This window comes from Lacerta agilis, chromosome 5 (genome assembly GCF_009819535.1).
Source record: "Lacerta agilis isolate rLacAgi1 chromosome 5, rLacAgi1.pri, whole genome shotgun sequence".
Taxonomy (NCBI): Eukaryota; Metazoa; Chordata; class Lepidosauria; order Squamata; family Lacertidae; genus Lacerta; species Lacerta agilis.
This window is the reverse complement of record NC_046316.1, coordinates 58,837,120-58,858,946: the sequence shown is the minus strand read 5'-3', so window position 1 is coordinate 58,858,946 and position 21,827 is coordinate 58,837,120. Positions and strand designations below refer to the sequence as shown.

Here is a 21,827-nt window from a genome sequence, read left to right as displayed (position 1 = left end):
TGAAGCCCACCCCGGGTCTCAAAACCATGTCTCATTTTGTTTTCACAGCATAATTTTTGAACTTTCCCACCAAAGCCTCATCCCTTGCATTCCACCACCAGACCTCAAGGACAGTGTTTCCAATGCCTTCTCAAGCAGATTTCTATCATGGAGGAAATGAGAAGGCTTTCTAAAAATTGTTTGTGCCTGAGGATCCATTCACATTACCATTTTAAATTTATTTATTTTTTCGATCCAGGCTAACAAACATGCTTAAAGTGTGCTTGGGGTGAAGTGGTACAAAGGATACGAATGCTTCACCCGGTGTCTCAACACATGAACACAGCACTTGCAGAGTATGAATCTGTACAACTATTGACCTATGGGGGAAAACGCAGCTCAGCCTGGTGTCTGCTGGGCTAAGTCTGCAGGGCTTTTCTTCTGTTCTTATAATGTGAGGCCCTCATCGGTTGAAGTGGGGAAAGAGAGGACACCTAGAGAGCAGATTAAGGGACAGCTCCACATCCAAATGGGCTGGCAGTGCAATTTGTGGGGGAAGCAGGAATGTTAGTCTCAATATGGACTAATTCTAAGTCAATGGGGCCAGCACTAAAGAGGCAGCCCTTCAGCGTGTCCACACATACAACAATCTTCTCTGTTTCTGGTTGGTGGATATGCTTCCACATAGGAAGCCCGGGGAATAAGGATGTGCAGAACAATTTCTTCCCACTGACCTTATTGCTCCAAATGTAATCCTTCTGAGACTGTAGCCCAAACATTGTGATATTCATGACCACTTTAAGAGATGGGATCTTGATATGAGCAGTCCCCTTAGTTTATTTTTAGACGCCTTTTTTAGGCATCTGAAAGCAGATTCCCTTCTTTTAAGCATTTTCCTCTGGTATTTCAGTCGATGTTGATCCTCCTGGGCTGACTTCCTAATTCAGGGCAGCTGAGCTGTGAGCCTGCTGGGACGTTTCACCTCCTGGAGCTCTGAGACCCCAGCAAGGGAGATTAAAAAAAGAAACTGGCTTCCATCAAGACATCTTACGAAAGAACCCTTCTCAAATATTTTAGTGGCAGAAATAATGGATGATAGCGATCACAACCTGCTAAATTAATGCTGTTCTTTGCACAGGGAGACCATGGGGATGCTAAGCTGCTTTCAAGTCACATCACTCAGTGGTTCAGACAGGAAGTGCTACAGTGAAAATGCTTCTATCCCATGACAGATGCAAGTTTCCAATGGTTGCAGGAGGGAAATCCAGCAGGCAGTGAACAGTTAATTTTTGCGCACAAGCTTTGAAATGGGTAGAAAGGGCATTTAGGCTGCATACACGCCATACATTTATATCACATCTCCCCACCCTTGAGAATTCTGAGAGCTCCTCTTTGTTATGGGTGCTGGGAATTCTAGTTCTGTGAAAGATAAATTACAGATCCCAGGAGGGAGATGTGCTTTAAATGTGCTTAAAATGTATGGGTGTGAGTGAGTGTGTGCTGTTTTTATTTTTTTTTAAATATATTTTTTATTAAAGATTTATTAGATTACAAAAATACTTGCACTGTCTCTTTTTTCAAATTGTGTTTTCTACAGATCAGTTTCATTTGTTGTGAGACACTAGTGTTGCATACAGTGTTAGATTAGGAAGAAAAGAGGGAGAAAGAAGGGGAGGGGGAATTAGGAAACACTGGCCTGTGAGCGCTCCAATTGGCCTTTACCAAAGGTGTCATGGACTTTGAAGATGCTCGAACTCAGGACGAAAGGGAGACACGTGCTAAGAGGAAGGCACATTTGGCAAACCCTCACCTTGATCAACTCCCACCTGGAAACCTATGTCCCCACTGTGGAAGGATGTGTGGAGCCAGAATTCACTGTTCAGACCGTGTTCAGACTCACTGTTCAGACCGTGTTCATGAAAGACAATCTTACTCGGCTATAAGTGATTGCCGAAGAAGAAGAGTAGCAATAGCAGTGAGGAGTGGTTGTGGTGAGGAAATGGTATCCCAAACACTGCCTTGTGTGCTGCAGATCCGCTGCTGCGTGGATGGCACTATCTTGGGAAAGATTAACCCACCCTAAAACAGCTGCTCTGAGACCCTCAGTCTCATGTTCATTTTCCTGTATGTGTATGTATTCCCCTGGTACACCTTAGGATAGACGGCTGTTGGGAATGGGGTGTGGAAGAAGCCATGCCTAATAAGAACCCTACCAGAGGGCTCTCTCATTAAGCATCCACCCAACCAGGTTACCTATGTGAAGCCTGCAAGACCATATTGGCTGTGAGTCCTGGAAGTCCTGTTCCCTGCCTTGCAGGCCTTTTCCCACCTGGCCTGGGAGGGTGGAGCCCTGACTGACTCCAGCTACAAAAGCTGAAGCTGCTAAAGAGGACAGAGACCACCTTGGCTGTGGTGCATGCATGTGTTGCAGTAGCAGTCAGCATCTGAGAAGATGGAGGAGAGGACAGAGGGCGAAGAATGCTGCGAGTGGAAGGAGGCCCTTTTCTCAACCTTTGGGACCCCCTGGGAAATTCAGCAAACCTGCTGTAGCTGGAAATTGGTGTGGCTAGTGCAGCTGAATGGGACATAGTACCATCCATCTTGGGCCTGCCCATAAAAAGCGAGTCTAGAGTGAGAGACTAGGGTGATGTCTGCTGTTTCCAGGAACTCTCCTAGTTGTGAGACTTTTGTGGGAGAGCTGAGATGGGCCCTGGTTGAGAATCCAGAGGCTGAGATGGTGTGTGTTCCCTACACAATACTAGGGTCAAATATTTGACATTGCAACTCTGATGTATCTTCTGCTTCAAAGGAAACATCTGGGGTGTTGTAAATATAACGTTTAAGGAACTCATTGCAGGTTCATTAATAAATTCAAAATAAAGCAGGAAGGTTTTTCATGAAATTTTAGAGCCCGCCATGACTTTTACAACATCATTTTGCCCAAAGTGTCGGCATGGTTGTATAAGCTTGGCAAGCTGCAATGACCTTCTGAAGAAACAGATGACTTCGTCAGACTTCTATGTAATTAATAATATTCATGGTATTGGCATTAACTTTCTCCTTCTAGATTCCACAAAGAAACTGAAAGATGTTTTGGAAGAGTTCCATGGAGATGGTGTCCTAGCAAAATATAATCCAGAACAGGTAAGGAAGTTTGCTGTATTATTTCTCTCTCTCTCTCTCCTTTTCTTTGCTAAATTTGTAAATAAAAAAGCAATTGAAAAAAATAATGGTGCAAATATATTATTTATCACATCACAGTTTCCAGAAGGGTAGTCATGTATGTTACTATTGGTTATGCATTTCATTTCCCTCTGAGCTCATTCTCTACATTCCTCATATGCATATATAATCTTGCCAATTCAGGATTATACTTCATGCATCTGATGAAATGGACTGTGAGTTTATGCCGTAATAAATGTCCCATTGCACTTAGGGCAGTCATTGCCTGTACCTACTTCCCAGCAGCCCTAGGTGCAACCTGAAACCTGCATGGAATGTAACAGAGCTTCTATGTGCTGTCTCCTTCCACATTCTGTTTTGAGACCGTGACCGGAGGCAGATTGCATCGCTTCACCAAGGGCTAGCCTTTTCCGCATCCATCCACCCCTTACTCTGTTTACTATCTAGCCCAATGAAGAGTTCTGGAAAATGCTCGTGGCATTTTGGCTGGTGTAATAAAGGCATTGTCCTAAATATGGATTTTTTTAAACATCTGAAGATGCATTTTGATAGTGTAAAAAGAGAAATGGAATGACAGTAACTGAGAGTTGCCTGTATCATCAGTTTCTATGAGCTTGCAGTTTCATTGTTTATGAACAAAGGTCCCAGCATGAATGAATATAGCTGCACATAAGTATTTTGATTTTCTAATCTGAAATTAGAATTCTCCAACTTGGGGGGGGGAGCATAACATATGCACACTTGTGTGTTTTCATTGGCTTAAAGTGGGTAACACTTTCCCTTCCCCCCCTTAAAACTAACTTTGAACAAGTTGAGCAGAAAACATTTTCAGTCCTCACTGCATTTGCCCACATGTTGAAAGTGTTGTTCATCAGATTTTTTTTGGGGGGGGGGTGATTCCTCTGTATTTTAAGGAGAAATTAGGATAGTGCCTTTTCCTGATATATATATTTTTTTAGAGAGGTGGGAAAGACCAACAGATCCAAAGAGCAACAGATCTGAAGACATATCTTCTCTCTCCTAGGAAAAGCAGATTAGTAAGAACAATAAAAGTGGGTTGTCCCCACTTCCACGTAAGAGAAGGAAATAGCTGTGGTGCTATTCAAGAAGAACACAAAAGGCTCCAAAGCCTTAGAATATCAAATGAAATTAAATAAGAAACGGGCACAAAGAGCTTGTGAGGGAATTCTTGACACGCAAAGTAATTACAAGGACAAGCCAACAAAAGAAATGGCAGGAATTGCAATTGTGCTCCCTCTTAGGAAGAGTGCTTGTTAGGTACTTAGGAGGGAACAGGACAAGTGCTGTCTTGTGGGTGGCTGTAAGTGGGTCGCACCGCTTTCTACTGAGAGCACATTGCTGTGGTTTGTGTCCCACGGCAGGAGATATTACTGAGATTTCCATTGCACAAAGCAGCCAGTGTAGGTATAATTCATTATTACCCGCTCTGAGAAATTACTGCATTTGCCGTTGGGTTTAATGACTAATTGCCTTTTAAAACCTCTTTAAAGAACAGAGTTGCTTTCCAGCAGAGGGTGCGGAGGAAGCTGCCCATAAAGGAGTGGGGTGGGGTGGGGGGGTATTTTCCTACAGTCCTTTTGTGTCTTTCAGCTTTTATTTGTTTAATGGTACTCCTACTATTTTATCCCTGCAGTAATAACATATTGAGAGGGGGTTGTTGCGATAACCCCCTGCTCCAAATTATACCACTGCAGCCGCCCCGCTTCCTACCTCACATGGGAAAAGCCAGAGAGGAGTTGTTATTCCCTGCTCTTTGAGGGGATATCCCGTCATTGCCTCAGACAGCCGTTTGCCTGTAGCGATGGCAACATAGCAATAGCTGTGAGCAGAAATCAAAGATCTGTACAGATGTGTCTAGAAGCAGGAGTGGGTGGGAGGTTTTCTGATCTAACAGTGAACCTGCCTCCTCCTCCTCCCCTCTCAACCGTATGTCCTCTAATGATACACATAACAGCCTCCAGATAAATTTCTTTAAGTACCTTTAAACCGTTTGCTCCTCAGTTTCTCCCACATTTCAGGTGGGCTGTCCACTTCTTTTTCTTTAAAGAGCCTTAAATGTTGACGTGCTCAGGTCTGGCGCTATGTTTCCAAAATAAAATAAAAATCTACCAGGTTTGTATTTATTGGTCAGTTTTCCACCCAAACGCCTTTGAGATGACTTAAAAAAGTTTAAAACCAGATTAAAAACCAAGCAACAGAGCAGCCTACTAATACAAGTATAACTATTTGGGAGCTGGAATACTAAAAGCAATGACAAAGGCCAAGCAGAATACAGACTAACCCACCTGCCTGGATACCTGCAGTCTAACCTTCTTTTAGAGCAAGTCCAGAGATGAGGAGAAAGGTAGGCATGACTCGTATGTGATTGCCATTCCCTTTCTCTCCATCTGAGTCAGCCTGTCTGAGAGGGGTCAAGAAAGAGAGTCTAAGGCAGGGGTGGCCAATATGATAATTTCCAGATGTTGTGGACTGCAGCTCCCTAAATGGCCTCGGCTCAGTATACCTCGGCCCAGTATACCAGCATCTCCACCCCCATCGTTCAGCCCAGACACTGAGGTCCAGTGCTGAGGGCCTTCTGGTGGTTCCCTCACTACGAGAAGTGAAGCTACAGGGAACCGGGCAGAGGGCCTTCTCGGTAGTGCCGCCCACCCTGTGGAACACTCTCCCATCAGATGTCAAGGAATCTGACTTTTAGAAGACATCTGAAGGCAACCCTGTTTGGGGAAGTTTTTAATGTTTGATGTTTTATCGTGTTTTTAATATTCTGTTGGGAGCCGCCCAGAGTGGCTGGGGTGTATATATTATTATTATTATTATTATTAGCCCTCCGATAACCAATGAGGTGGTTGTGGTGAGTGGTGTTGTCATCCTAAGCATCTGGAGAGTCCCTTGTTGTCTATCCCTGGTCTTAGGGTTCAGTAGGGTGTGGGATATACACACCCTGCACAATAGCTGCAGATTAGTATTGAGCATTTCATCTAGCCATAAGAACATAAGAGGAGCCCTGCTGGTTAAGACTGAAGGCCCCTATATTCTACAGTGACCAACCAGATGCCTATTAGAAGCCCACAATGCAGAAACATTCTAGCAACCATCATGATTAAAAGCATAGGTGTTGTATTCCTTATTGAAGGTAACATTACCAAGAATGCACTTTTTCAGTTATCTCCAGCATCTGTTATTGCACAGTGTAGAATAGGACCCAGAGGGATTTAAACCATAAAGTTCTGATCTGCTAAGTTCCCTTAGGTTGCAATCCTCAAGACGCTTTGCTGGAAATGAGCCCCTCTGAACACAATGGAACGTCTTTCTGAGTAAACACGCAAGATTATGTTGTAAATGGCCTTGGGCATTGTGCTCACTTAGCCCAACCAATCTCCCAGGATTGTTGTGAGAATAAAATGATAACTTTGTGATAACTGCCCTGTACTTCTTGGAGGAAGTTCCAAATACAAGGACAAGAAATAAAAACAATAAATGAATGAACCAATCTTTCATTTAATCCTTTAAATAGTTCTTGCAAAAACTCTGCCTGTTCTCTTATGTGAAAAATTTACATTTCTCGGATAAAATTTTCACAAGCCTTTTCTCTAGCATGTAAACAGTTCCATCTGCTGGGAAATTTTGACAAGGGCATGCTTTTAAAATGCAAAGTTTTTTAAAACTACAGATTTTCCCCAAGCGTGTTCTGAAATGGTACAGTCGTGGGAAGGACTGTAGCACATACCATCCTGAAAGTTTGGTTTGCCTCTGTCCAGCAGAATAGCTGTTTCTGTTCCTCCTGCTCTTCAGTCCTTCTTCACTGAACTTTGCTTTGTCTTTTTTCTGCTCTTCCTTTCCTCAGAAACAAGACACTCTGAACCAAGTAAGACTTGCTTTCCATACTCTAGCTATCACATGTGGTGTTTACATGTTGCCTTGCATGTTTGCTTCTGCTTAAACTGACCCCCCCCCCAAAAAAAAGAAATAGGATCAGAGTTGTGACTTGCAGTTTCAATCAGTATTCTACAAAAATCAGAAAACCTCAGTGCTGCTTCTGTATCCTTAAGGAGTCAGTGTTGAGAGGACTTAAACATACAGAAAAATGTCAGAATAGTGAACCGATGTCCTAATGTCCTAATTCTCACATCATCTTCATCCTCTGAGTATCATCTAGTCCAAGCCCCTGCAATGCAGGAATCCTGCCCACAGCCATCCCTGTGTGGCCTTGAACCACCTACCTTCTGCTTAGCAGTCGGACACATTGACCCATTGTGCCATAGGAAGGGCTGCTTGTGCTAAGCATGCCACCCACTGTCGCGGTGTAAACTCCTGGGACTCAGCTATACAGCTGCAAATAAAGCGTTTTAAGTGTGTTTTAAGTGCAATATACAATGCGACACTAGATGGCGATGGTGAGCCCTATGGAAAATGCAATATATTTTTTAAAACGCTTAAAAATAAGAAGCATTTTCAGAACGTTTTAAAAATACGTTTGTAGATTCCACCCTGAAGAGCTTTAGCTGCATTTCCTATTTAGGTGTCACTGCTGCCACCCCACATAAGCTTATAGTCCAGTATGCGCCTCTGCTTCCAATGTGTGTGAAAAGTGCACCTCTGCCTTTTCCTGTGTAGCATGTTCTCCTGCACCTATGCTTCAGTGTGAGGGGGAGAGAGCTTTCTATTTTTATATTAGCGCTATATGTCATTTTGCAGTTCCTCTGTGTACTTTTAGATTAGCTTTCTCCTACCTGGACTACAACTCCCATCAGCCCTAGCATCATGAGGCTGATGGGACTTCTAGTTGAAAACATCTGGAGGGCCCCAGGCTTGGGAAGGCTTCGTTAGATATACAGTATCTGTTATATATCTGGCATATATATGTTATGTGAAAAGCTTCAAACAGAGCTCAATGCATTCCTGCTGCATATAATGTGCCGCTGTGTGTGTGTTTACAATCTGATGTGTTTCTATCTCTGGTGTGTTGGGGTAGTTGGGATTACACAGGGCCCAAGATGTGGGGAAGAGGATACATTTTATGAGCATCCAGAGATCGAGGGGGCCCTAATCCCAAACCTTGCAAGCCTTGTTGATGGGGTGGGGAAAGTAGGAAAGCTGAAAATACTGCCAATATATTTCACATGTGGCAACCAATGAGCCCCTTTGGTTTCAGATAGTAAAGGTAAAGGGACCCCTGACCATTAGGTCCAGTCGCAGGAGACTCTGGGGTTGCGGCGCCCATCTCGCTTTATTGGCCGAGGGAGCCGGCGTACAGCTTCTGGGTCATGTGGCCAGCATGACTAAGCCACTTCTGGCGAACCAGAGCAGCGCACAAAGGCTGTTTACCTTCCCGCTGGAGTGGTACCTATTTATCTACTTGCATTTTGACGTGCTTTCAAACTGCTAGGTTGGCACGAGCAGGGACCAAGCAACGGGAGCTCATCCCGTCGCGGGGATTTGAACCACCAACCTTCTGATCAGCAAGCCCTAGGTTCTGTGGTTTAACCCACAGCGCCACTCACGTACATGGGTCTTAAAAGCCTGGGACACAAATTTTCAAAGCCCTCTAATGTGTTGTATATTTTGCTCTAGGAGACTTAGTTTGGTCAGAATCAAGAATACACTTCCAGTGTTAACGCTAAATACCGTACATTACTTCTGGTAAATGAGCCACCATAGCCGCTGGAAGGCTGTGAAAATTGGTGTCCCAGGCTTTTTAGACTTGTCTACTCATGTCCATAGTCGACTCATGTCCATAGTTAAAGCTATGGTTTTCCCAGTAGTAATGTATGGAAGTGAGAGCTGGACCATAAAGAAGACTGATCGCCGAAGAATTGATGCTTTTGAATTATGGTGCTGGAGGAGACTCTTGAGAGTCCCATGGACTGCAAGAAGATCAAACCTATCCATTCTGAAGGAAATCAGCCACGAGTGCTCACTGGAAGGACAGATCCTGAAGCTGAGGCTCCAATACTTTGGCTACCTCATGAGAAGAGAAGACTCCCTGGAAAAGACCTTGATGTTGGGAAAGATGGAGGGCACAAGGAGAAGGGGACGACAGAGGACAAGAGGGTTGGACAGTGTTCTCGAAGCTACCAACATGAGTCTTACCAAACTGCAGGAGGCAGTGGAAGACAGAAGTGCCTCGCGTGCTCTGGTCCATGGGGTCACGAAGAGTCGGACACGACTAAACAACTAAACAACAACAACAACAACAACAACTCATGTGCTATCTGAAAGCAAAGGGTTGTACTGGTTGCCAGATGTGAATTGTTTTCCAGCTCTCCTATCCCACTTTTATGTTTGAGGATAGTTATGAATGCACATTTCCTTTTATATCTATGTACCTATTGTCCATATCTTGTGAGATTTGCTGGAGCTATTCAGAAATAACATTAGAACAGCAAAAGCAATATTTTCAGCAGTGAGTTGCTGGCCAAGGTTCTTCTCTAGAATAGTGTGTGTGTGTGTGTGTGTGTGTGCTTATGCAGTTAAAACTTGTTGCTTGAGAGAAAGATTCGTGCTTCCTTATATGGCATGCTCCCTCAAGAACTACCAGTCCCAGAGTTCCTGGTTCATGAGAAGGAGAGGGTACAGCTGGTGGGAGGAACAAAGCAATATAATAGGGATACTGATCCCAGGGGCAGTAGGAGCCAGTGCTGCTGGCAGGATTTACTGGCTCAACTATATGTGAGTAAATGCCACGCAGCGACTTCGTCTATCAAGTTCAAACTTCCAAGTTAAATTGACTTTAGGAAGTTAATCCATGATTTTTTAATGAAAAGAGCCAGAAAAATAAAGCTTTAACTTGAACTAGTCTATTTATAAAATGTTTTCATCCATTAGAATCAAAATATATCAAGAGGATAATACCGTTATCAGGACCAACCAAAAAGATACAAAATAGTCAGAAACTTCATAGGACTTGACATTCATCAGGCTTGACATTGTGTTTAACAAAAATAGCAAAAGGGGGAGTGGGATGGGGGGGCATCTTTCAGAAACAAGGTGTAATTTCAGAAATGCAGAAAATGTAATTTAATAATTAATACAGTAACTTATCTTTCATGGCTCATGAGATTTTATAGGATAGGAGCGTGATGTGTATGGGGGAGGGGGGAGTGTGTTACAAGTTTGTATCAGGTCACCAAAAATTATTCTTGGACCCTGGTTTCAGAAATGAATTCCTGCTGTGCAGTCTGTGGCTATTCCACATATTAGGCCTTGGGATATAAATGTGACTTTTCTCTGCCTAACAATATTTTTGCCAGAGTTCTGAAAGCTGAACGCTGCAACTGCAAAATGTGCGCTGCAAGCTGGTCTCCATGATGGATCTCTCACAACAAACGTATTTTATTTTGCCTTACTTGCTTCTGGATCCCATCAATGCTGCTGCCCCTCCCATGCTTACTTTGAACCTTCATTAAATTTAATTGTATGCCATGGATCTGGAAGCATCCATCTGCCATCCCTCAAGGGATGATGGGCTGTTCCTGGTGTGAGGGGGAGACAACTCTCTGGTTTGTGTTTGGCTGTTTTTGAGCAATGCCATTCAAACCCTGCTCTGTAGCTTAAAGTTGCCAAATCTACTTTAACAAGCCAATTCCTTCAAACACCCTCAAAGACGGCAGACTTGCTGGTCATAGCAAAGGTCAGATCAACAGTCCTTTGTATATTAGATAGAATAAAAAGGGAATAAAATCATTGTATTTTCCCCTTCCTTCCGTATGTACACAGTATATAAAAGTATAAATAATGGAATTTAAAGACTAATTCTTTTTCTCCAAATAATTCGAGGGCACCCAGCCTTTAAAAGGTTTCCTTCCATCCATGATCTGACAGTACCACCAACCATTTGGGTTCCTTTCCAGGACTTCCATGCAGACACCTTCCTGAAATCCAGCAGTTTCTTCATCCCCCTCATAATCTGCAATGGAGATGTAGATATCCTTAAGGTTATTGTGAATGAACTGGGATTTTTCAATGGGCTTGGGCCTGACTGTGGACACTGGGATTCCATTGCGCTCAGAAGGTACGTAGGAACTTGTCTCAGACCCCTCAGAACCCAACCAATCAGTGTGCTTTATCTTAGAATCACTAATCTGAGATTGGGCAGCGCTCAAAGAACAGTTGCGGCGTACTGCCCTCAGGTGGTTTGTGGCAGTAAGAGACTCATTTCTACGCAGAGAACAAGGCAAGTTACCGTATTATCCTTGGGTGGTGGGGAGACAAACACCGACTGTGGCCTCACTGCTAGTTGCCTAACCCCATTCTGCAATTCGACAGACCCAGATGTTTTAGAGAAGCCACTAGGTGGTTTGCTGGGAATGGGAGGTGTTGCTCTCTTGCTCTGGCTGATGGTGTTGAGTGCTTGGACCTTCTTCTCTATCTTCTCCAAGCTGTTGGCTTTGTTTTCATTCCTTCTGTTCTTCTGTTCTTGGCCACTGAGATGTTAGCCTCATTCAAATTGGTTTCCCGTTGCTGGTTATCAGACAGTACCAGATAGTGATCAGCTGGGTTCTGAGTTCATTCACAATAACCTTAAGGATATCTACATCTCCATTGCAGATTATGAGGGGGACGAAGAAACTGCTGGATTTCAGGAAGGTGTCTGCATGGAGGTCCTGGAAAGGAACCCAAATGGTTGGTGGTACTGTCAGATCATGGATGGAAGGAAACCTTTTAAAGGCTGGGTGCCCTCGAATTATTTGGAGAAAAAGAATTAGTCTTTAAATTCCATTATTTATACTTTTATACTGTGTACATACGGAAGGAAGGGGGAAATACAATGATTTTATTCCCTTTTTATTCTATCTAATATACAAGGGACTATTGATCTGACCTTTGCTATGACCAGCAAGTCTGCCATCTTTGAGGGTGTTTGAAGGAATTGGCTTGTTCAGCAAATATCAAGGAAAAAGGCAGCTGGAACTAATGGCATTCTCTTTCTGTTTTGGTGAAATCTACTCTAACTGCACATGTCTGCATATGTCCATTTATTTAAATATCTGAACTGCAAATGTTAAACAACCTATGGACCAATGCTGAAGATAAGCTAAAAAGAGCAATCTAGAGTTAAACATACCAACTGGTTCGTTTTTTAAAAGTAGCAAGGGGATAACCTTCTTCTCCTTTCTAAGGTAAATAACCCATGGACCACAGGAGACTGACATCTCTGACCTAAAAATGATTTTCACTCATTTTTCCCTGATGCCGTTTTGTGGAGCTCCCATGTTGTTCCAATGGGTACTGAATGCTACCTGTTTACAATTTTTTAATCACAGGTTACCATGGTGTATACTATGTAACATGCATTAGCAATAGCCTGAAAGCTTGGTGGTTGATTTTAATTGTGGCATTGTCTGGAAGGAATCCTACTTCTACAGACAGTCCCTTTTTAAAATGAGAAGTTAAACAAATCTAAAGGGCTTTTCTATTTTGCTTTACTCCATTCTTCCCTGAAGCCAATTGACTATGAGGGGTTCCAGCTGTTCATGAGAACATATCTGGAGGTGGATATTCCAGAGGAGCTCTGCCAGCACCTCTTCATGTCCTTCAAACGAAAAATCTGCCAATATTCCCCAGAGAGCCAGCGACAAAGTTCCAGCATTACACAGCTCAGCAATCTTGGTGAGCAACATCCGTTCTCCTTTGTCTACTTCACACACCATCACTGGTACCTGCCATTTGCTGATTTATTGATTCATTTGTAATTTTTTAAGTTTTTAAGAAGAGTGTTGCATGTTCAGTCAAAACTGAAAATGAAGCTGAGGTGTTTTTAGAAGTCTTCTGTGGCAGATTTGTATTTAGAAAGAACAAAGTGAGACTTGCAACAAAATGCAAGTGTGGAGTTCTCTTCCAGTCAGTCTCTTTTAGAATACCATATTTTTTCCATGCATAAGACGATATTTCCCCCCAATTTTTTTCAGTTTGAAATTGGGGGCCATCTTATACACGGAATGTTGCAATCAAATATATAAATAAATACATGCCGCCATCCATATTCTTTTCCCCCAGCCTCCTCTCACTATTGGCCTCACAACAAACCCTGGTCTGGTACTCCCCCCCCCAGCAGCCCCTACTCCAGACATTGTCCCATCCAGTTCCCTCAGCCGCCTTCTGGCTACCCAGACCCACTCCCCCATTCCCCAAACGCACTCACTCAGGCAGTTCTGGCAGTCACAGCTCCTTGATCAGCATTCGCATCTGCTGGCGCTCAATACGGTGGTTGTTGTTGTTGTTTGTTGTTTAGTCGTGTCTGACTCTTTGTGGCCCCATGGACCAGAGCACGCCAGGCACTCCTGTCTTCCACTGCCTCCCGCAATTTGGTCAGACTCATATTAGTAGCTTCAAGAACACTGTCCAACCATCTCGTCCTCTGTCGTCCCCTTCTCCTTGTGCTCTCCATCTTTCCCAACATCAGGGTCTTTTCCAGGGAGTCTTCTCTTCTCATGAGGTGGCCAAAGTATTGGAGCCTCAGCTTCAGGATCTGCTCAATATGGTATATACTGTAAATGCTGAGACAAAAGTGCAAAAAAGGCGGGAGAGCTGGAACTACAGCTACAGTGGAGTTTCACTGAGCTGACAGGACCAGCCGCCATTACACAGCTTGCCTCACTATTTGATGTTTAAATATATAGTACTAAATATACTGGTGTTTTTAATATTTAACAAATTTATCAATATTTATTTCTTAATTTGGGGCTCAAAAATAGGGGTCATCTTATACATGGGGGCGTCTTAAACACTGAAAAATATGGTACTCAATTTCACCCATTGTTATCCCTGGTTTACCATTTCCATCCTCCTCCAACAACCAGTTGGCATTCTGTGGCCACTGAGCCTACTGAGTCCTCATTGGATTCCACCTCCTCCAGGCCAAGGTTCAGGTTAGGCCACCCACAGATTTGGTTAGGTTCTGATCCCCACCCCCCACTTGTACTTTGCATTATTGGTGAGACATAATAATATGTACACACAACCCTTTCTATTCTAACCAAGTATTCATGTATTTCCCAAGAAGAAAGTGTTGAAAGCTGTTTACTACAAACTTGCAATAAACATTACTGAGTGTACATTGTTAAAGTGTGTGTTTATTTTTTCCGTTTCTCTCGTGCTTTCAGAGTCTAAGTCCATTGATACAGGCATCTCTATCCAGACCGAAGTTGCTTGCGCCCCTGTTACAGGTATCTACGATAAGCTCTTTTGTGAAATCCCTGCTCCACCTTTTAACAAGGACCTCCATAGCCATAAATGGACAGAGTGGTATTGTACAGAGATTTATAAGTACAAAAGCCTATCTGGGCTTTTCTAATTTACTCGACTGTTTTCCTACGTTGGCCAACCAGAAACAGGAAACAAATGCAGCAGTCCTCTCCCATTGTTGTCCCCCAGCAACTGATATTCAGAGACATGCTCAATCTGAGACTGGAGGTAATGTACAGCTATCGTGTGTGTGTAGTAGCCACTGATAGCTTGAGTCTCCTTTTACAGCTGTTCATATTGATGGCCATCAGCACGTCTTGTGAAAGTGAAATTGGAAACAAATTCGGCTTTGTGTTAGGAACCTTTTAGGATAGGAAGAACTAAAATGTATTCACTTTATGTGTTGTTGGTTTAAAAAAAAACCCTCTGGTTACAAGTGTGACCTGTATTTGGTCTCCTTCTTCCATCCCCACATCCTGACAATATGATAAGCTTAGAGACATTACTTTCACCAGATGCTTGTCTGCAGCATTTTTTCATGTCTGGATCACAAGTGTGCCACAAAGGGTTTCATGGGCCCCTGCTGTGACTTGTACCACCTTGTACAGATCCTGCTTTATCACTGGCAAGGCAAAAAAAAAATCCTCCCGAGGCACCCCACCCTCAGGATTCATCTGCATCGAATGCACATTTCCAAATATAAATCTTTTTATCCTGACAGCATAGTTATTGTAAAAGAGACAACTGGAGCTTGTTCAAATGCATTTTATGAAATACCAAGCTGTGATAAGATTAAGTGTAAGGAGTTCTGTGGAAACAGCAGCTTAGGAGCTCCCTGAGAGACAATCAGTTTCTGTTTTCTTCTCAGGTTCCTCTGATGAAATTAATATTGATAGCTTGCTAGACTTCATAGTTCAGCTATGGCCTTTCCTGACCTATTGAAGGGAATAATAATTAACTGGCTAAAACCTGATTCTGTTTTAAATGCATAGTGTGGGATGTGATCAAGGTAGGGAGAGTTGTTTCTCTTTCTGGCTGAGAACACTATGAAATGCAGTGACAACACCAGTCCAGTGGTAACAGAGATGGAGATGAGTGTAAAACAGCAGATCAGAGAAGAAATGAGCCTTGTGTCTAATCTGAGAGAACTCAACAGACCAGGCCTAACTTCCTGGGGACTGAGCTGGCACAAGCAGTGCATGAGATACTTCTCCATCTGCACAGGACACTGAATGACAGTCCTCATCCAATAGGCTCCAAGTTGGAGTGCGCAGAATAACACATTCCATTAAAGAGTTCTGACTTCATGCTGTGTTTGAATTTATAGGGATCAATGGGAAAACTCTCCTAACTGCCACAGGAAGGCACACACCTGAACCCAAAAGCTCCCAGGGAAACCTGGCAGAGCCACAAACAGCATCTCTAAGTCCTGCTCCAACTGCCAATGCCAATGCCCTTGGGAATGCCTCACCTAGCTGGTCCAGGTCGTCTTCACAGAAATCCACTGCTGGTACCCCCTCGGCTCAAAACTCCTCAGGGTCCTCCAAGCTCTCCTCAGGTTCTCTGCTCAGCCCACAGTCCCCAGGTGAGTCTCATCTTTGTTCTTCGGTTCCTGAGGCCTTGTATGAACCCTGCAATTTCCCAGCCTCAACTCTCTATAGCTGTGCAGAGAGGCCAGGTCCGCAACATACATTTATGTCGCATTTAACACACATCTGAAAGACGTGACTATCCCCAAAGAACCCTGGGAACTGTGAATTGTTAAGTGTATGGGAATTGTATTTCTGCAAGGGGTAAACCACAGTTCCCAGGATTTGGTAGAGAGGGGGGAGCCATGTATTTTAATAGATGTGAGGTGTGCTTTTATGGTGTGGGTGTGACCACAGTTGTCACAGGCTAAAGCCACAGCTTGGAGTTCTCTGTTTGGTTCTGTCAGCAAAGTCTGGTTAGGAAACCTGAAATGGAAGTTGAACAGAAGTGCTTTTGATCTCAGTGAGAGTTTGGGAAGCAAACACATCAGCATCAGGACAAGAAAGTGATTTTTCAAAAAGCAATTCTCTCACTGGGTCAATAACTTAACTATGTTACTTCCAGCATTCTCTCTCCACAGGCCCAGCCACATCCATCTGCTTCACAGTGGTAGTCAGGGACTCCTGAGAGTTTCCTCTGAGACGCTCTGGGAAGCATATTACTGTTGCCTTTGCAAACATTGGAGTGTATTTGCAACAAGCTAATTTATCTGAGGTGGTGTCACCAGCTGCCTCAGCTCAGCTGCAAAGCCACATTTCTATTTCAAGCACAGTGGATTCTGCAGCATCTTTAGATGTTGTGGTGGGGCGGGGGAAAGAGTCTTGTTTGGCTGCTGAAATCCTGTCAGCCAGTATCTTTTTTACCATGGCAATAGGAGCCAGGTTGGGCAAGCCACAGAGTGTCTTTTGCCTCCAACCCACTCTTTTATGTCAGGGAAGCATAAGTGGAAGAAGATGCGAATCTCCTCATTTCGTAAAGGCCAGCGCTCACATCAAATGTGCATGTCTACACTGCCTTATGATTTGCCTGTTGATCAATTTTTAGTTGCTAGTCTTGAGCCAGCTACTTCTCTTTCCCTATTTGACTGTTTTTTTCCTAGGTCTTCCTTCTCAGAGGTTATATAGAGGAATTTGTATTCTCATATATATATACCTCCTCATACCTTATATACCTTGGCAGACGTGTTGATTTGGGATGTTATGCAAGAGGTTTACTCATATGAGCACCACTGGCGGTACTGGCAGTGGCTGACAACATTTGGGGAGCACCAGGCTGGGGAAGACTGCTGTGGAGCAGCAGAAGCAACAACAACAACAAAAGCCAAATTTGCTCCATCATCTACATGTGATGGCTTTTCATATATTTAAAGTTGGCTCGCATGTTAATCATCTTAATCATTTATTTCCCAGGCCAACGGATAAAATACAATGGGACATGAAACCCCATAAAACCACCTTCCAAAAGTAATTTTAAAAGCACAAGCTGAGTAAAACAGAAACACAGTAACACACCACACACACACACACACACACACAACTTTGACATGACATGCTTGGCATTTCCTCCAAAAGGTTAAAAAAGGAGGAGGTGACTAGTGGGGTGCCACAGGGTTCTGTCTTGGGCCCAGTCTTATTCAACATCTTTATCAATGACTTGGATGATGGGTTTGAGAGCATCCTGATCAAGTTTGCAGATGACACCAAATTGGGAGGGGTGGCTAATACCCCTGATGACAGGATCACATTTCAAAATGACCTTAACAGATTAGAGAACTGGGCCAAAGCAAACAAGATGAATTTTAACAGGGATAAATGTAAAGTACTACACTTGGGCAAAAAAAATGAAAGGCACAAATACAGGATGGGTGACACCTGGCTTGAGAGCAGTACATGTGAAAAGGATCTAGGAGTCTTGGTAGACCATAAACTTGACATGAGTCAACAGTGTGATGCAGCAGCTAAAAAAGCCAATGCAATTCTGGGCTGCATCAATAGGAGTATAGCATCTAGATCAAGGGAAGTAATAGTACCACTGTATTCCGCTCTGGTCAGACCTCACCTGGAATACTGTGTCCAGTTCTGGGCACCACAGTTCAAGAAGGATACTGACAAGCTGGAACGTGTCCAGAGGAGGGCAACCAAAATGGTCAAAGGCCTGGAAACAATGCCTTATGAGGAACGGCTTAGGGAGCTGGGTATGTTTAGCCTGGAGAAGAGAAGGTTAAGGGGTGATATGATAGCCATGTTCAAATATATCAAAGGATGTCATATAGAGGAGGGTGAAAGGTTGTTTTCTGCTGCTCCAGAGAAGCGGACATGGGGCAATGGATTCAAACTACAAGAAAGAAGATTCCACCTAAACATTAGGAAGAACTTCCTGACAGTAAGAGCTGTCCGACAGTGGAATTTGCTGCCAAGGAGTGTGGTGGAGTCTCCTTCTTCGGAGGTCTTTAAGCGGAGGCTTGACAGCCATCTGTCAGGAATGCTTTGATGGTGTTTCCTGCTTGGCAGGGGGTTGGACTGGATGGCCCTTGTGGTCTCTTCCAACTCTATGATTCTATGATTCTAGGTGCATTGACACACTTCCTTGGAGTTCATTCCAAAAACTTTACACACTGTTATGAGGGGGGTTTTTTTGGGGGGGGGGTAAAGGTAAAGGTAAAGGGACCTCTGACAATTAGGTCTAGTCGCGGACAACTCTGGAGTTGTGGCACTCATCTCGCTTTACTGACCGAGGGAGCCGGCGTACAGCTTCCGGGTCATGTGGCCAGCATGGCAAATGCGTTATAATTCAGTAGAAGTTGATTAAACTTTGCCAAACACTGAAACCCCCTGGATTTAGTTATGCTAACAGGCCAAGACAGCTTGTAGGGCTAGGTGGATGGGTCATTGTTGTTGTTCAGTCGTTCAGTCGTGTCCAACTCTTTGTGACCCCATGGACCAGAGCACGCCAGGCACTCCTGTCTTCCACTGCCTCCCGCAGTTTGGCCAAACTCATGTTAGTAGCTTCGAGAACACTGTCCAACCATCTCCTCCTCTGTCGTCCCCTTCTGCTTGTGCCCTCCATCTTTCCCAACATCAGGGTCTTTTCCAAGGAGTCTTCTCTTCTCATGAGGTGGCCATTAGCAGGGGACAAAGGCCAGTGATGGTCCTTGCAGTCAGTTAGCAGGAGAAGGAGTGGCAGAACTGCAAGGGAGCTGAGGATGACAGCCTGGAACAAAGAGAGACAGAGGGCGGCTTTTTGCTGTCTCTGGAATCCAGTGCTGCTCTTAAGGGGGAAGGCAGAACCTCACAGGATGTGAATGCTCTGCAATCCCTCCATCTAGGTGCAAGTAGTATATATGTGCAAATAAAGCCATATCTCATAAAGATGTCACAGCCTCTGCTGTACCTTGTTCCCAAAAGGAAACTCAAAACCCTGAGTAAGCACCTGGAACCCCTGGAATCCCACACCGCTCATGGAGATTGGGGTGGCATGCAACAATTCATAGAGCTGGAAGGGGAGGAAGCTAAATGGCCTCATTACATTCAGCCACCCACTAGGGAGTGATGAAAGTTTAGTGCAGTGCTATGCGCAGCTTTCCTGAAAGTAAGGAGCCAGCTGGAAGGTTTGGGGAGGTTTCCCCCTAGGTGGAAGGATTGCTGTGCTGCACTTCTGCTGTTGCTGCCCAAGTTAGTTCAGACTGCTAGAGATAAAATAGACCTATAAGGATGTGCTGCTGGCAAGCCCTTCCTGAGGTGCTTGTGCCACCGATCAAGCAAAAGAAGGCTCCTAGTTGCTGTTGTCTTTTTAATGTCTACCTGACCACATTGTCCAACATCTCTTTTGGAGCTTTGAAACACCTGTGCTTATTTTTGACCCCCTCTTTAGGCTCCAGAAGCTTGGAGAAGAAATTACCATTCAGCCTTCGAAAGAGTCACATCTCCCTGAAAACAGCCAGTCCGCATTTGTCAGCCCCACTGGCTCAGGTAGTCTACCTGAAGGACATTGTCTGCTACCTGTCACTGCTGGAAAGGGGACGGGCTGAGGATAAGCTGGAGTGTAAGTGCTTGGGTGACAGGAAGAGTGTCTGTGACCACAGCATCAGGTCTTAAGACTTGTTTTGTGCTGTGGTCACTTGGAGGCAGTGGTGTGGTATGGGGGGGAATGGGAGGGTTTGTGGTTTCAGGGGAAGTAATAATCGCTTTGAGCTTCAAGTTCTAGCAAGAGGCCAATTGTGTGTGTGTGTGTGTGTGTGTGTGTGTGTGTGTGTGTGTGTGTTGTCACCAGGTTACAATCCTCCATCCCTTTCCACACATACTCTGCCCATTTCCTCTAGAGCATCATAGGCAGATATGTTGGTCATATGGCACCTCTTAGTTGACCAGATCAACTTAGGTCATATTTTTTATGCTGCATTTGCTTCTCTTGGGTCCCTTCTTCAGAGTTTAAAAACAGACCTGAGGTGGTGGACCCTTTTCTTCTATTCAAATTATGGGATAAAAGATACTATGTATGTAGGGGGCTTTAATCTAATCCACAAGCCCCACACATATTATTTCCTGTGACCTTAGATGATTCATGACCTCCACAAACTTCTTTTAAAAATGTATCTTAACAGAGCATCACAAAAAGTTAAAGGACCAGATCCCCTCGGAACCCTGCTTGTTGTAATTTGGAGTACTGCCTTTAAAAGAAAAAAAAAATATGTCAGTCTCCAGGAGAAAACATGATCCTTGTCTTTGTTTAGAGACTTTTCTTCTTAGAGGAATAGAGTCTGAAAATTCCTGGACCCTGCAGGTCCTCTATCCTGGTTAGCAGAAACAGATAGAAAAGGACAACTAAAATGCCTAACTCCTGGCGATCCCTTAAGTCAAGCGTAGGGGGTGAACCACCAGCTCAAGGGTTGGGGCTACTTAGGTATGCCATTTGGGTGTGTGTGTATATCTGCCTGCATATGAGCATATGCTGTGCTCTCTGGATGGATGGTATATGGAAAAGTGTGGGTGATCCTGGTTAGCCACTCCTGCTTTAGGCCTATCCAACTTAAGTAGACGTTGTGTGTGTGTGTTTAAAAAGCTGAAACATCACACAAATTCTTACATTTTAAGCCGTTTCCAATTTGATTCGGAAGGGACCTTTTAATAATATTTTTTAAAAAACCAACTTTGGGGACAATCCAGCTCTTTCGCATGCATTACTGATTGCTCCCGTTAAAAGAAGTGAATTCAATCTGACATGGAGGGAGATGAAAGCTCCTCAATCAGTTTCCATACAAACTCTTTGCAGAGCTGACTCACATAACCACGGAGCTTATCGTGGCTGTTTTCCTTTTCCTTCTCCCTTGGATGGTTCTGAATTTGTGCCAAGCTGACTGTGTGACTCATTTGCCATTAGAAACCCCAGAGTCATTTTGCGCACCAAAGGGCAGGTTAATTGTGAAAATATTACTAAGCAGAATACTGTAGGAGCCTCCTCACAGGATCAGCTTGGGAATCATAAAGTGGATAACCCGCTCCAGGGATAACATTATGCCCAGGAACTTTTAAAAATGTCACAGCAGGAATGGAAATGTGTTGTTGGAATTGGCCTCTGGAAAAGAGCATCACTGACATGTAGACATTTGAATAGGCACCCTGGTAACAGAGCTTGCCTGTTTAAAAGGATACTTACATGTCTAAGAAGAGGGGTGTTTCTGTTTTTCGTTTTGTTTTGTTTTTTGTAACTACTGAATAGGTTTCTTCTAGGGGAAAGTGGCTCATCTGATCTCATTACCTGCACAATTCAAGTATTGCACAAAAAGTGTGGTTTGCTTCATGGATTGAGCTGGTTATCATGATCTGAATGAAAAGCAAGAGATGAAAGAGGGTACCTAGAAATTGTGCTATGAGGAGGAGGAGGAGGAGGAAGGCAAGCTGCTACTTATTTATTACTCTCTACAAAAGCCATGG

The 21,827-nt window shown here is 43.9% G+C and overlaps 1 protein-coding gene across 1 annotated transcript in view; it reads left to right on the top strand.

Moving 5' to 3' along the window:
• DGKG (diacylglycerol kinase gamma) overlaps positions 1-21,827 on the top strand; it is a 177,095-nt gene that overhangs the window by 92,093 nt on the left and 63,175 nt on the right. The window contains 6 exon segments of the mRNA XM_033150090.1: positions 3,047-3,123; positions 7,028-7,048; positions 12,627-12,792; positions 14,286-14,348; positions 15,695-15,952; positions 19,768-19,938. Coding sequence (XP_033005981.1) covers positions 3,047-3,123; positions 7,028-7,048; positions 12,627-12,792; positions 14,286-14,348; positions 15,695-15,952; positions 19,768-19,938 — 756 coding nt within the window.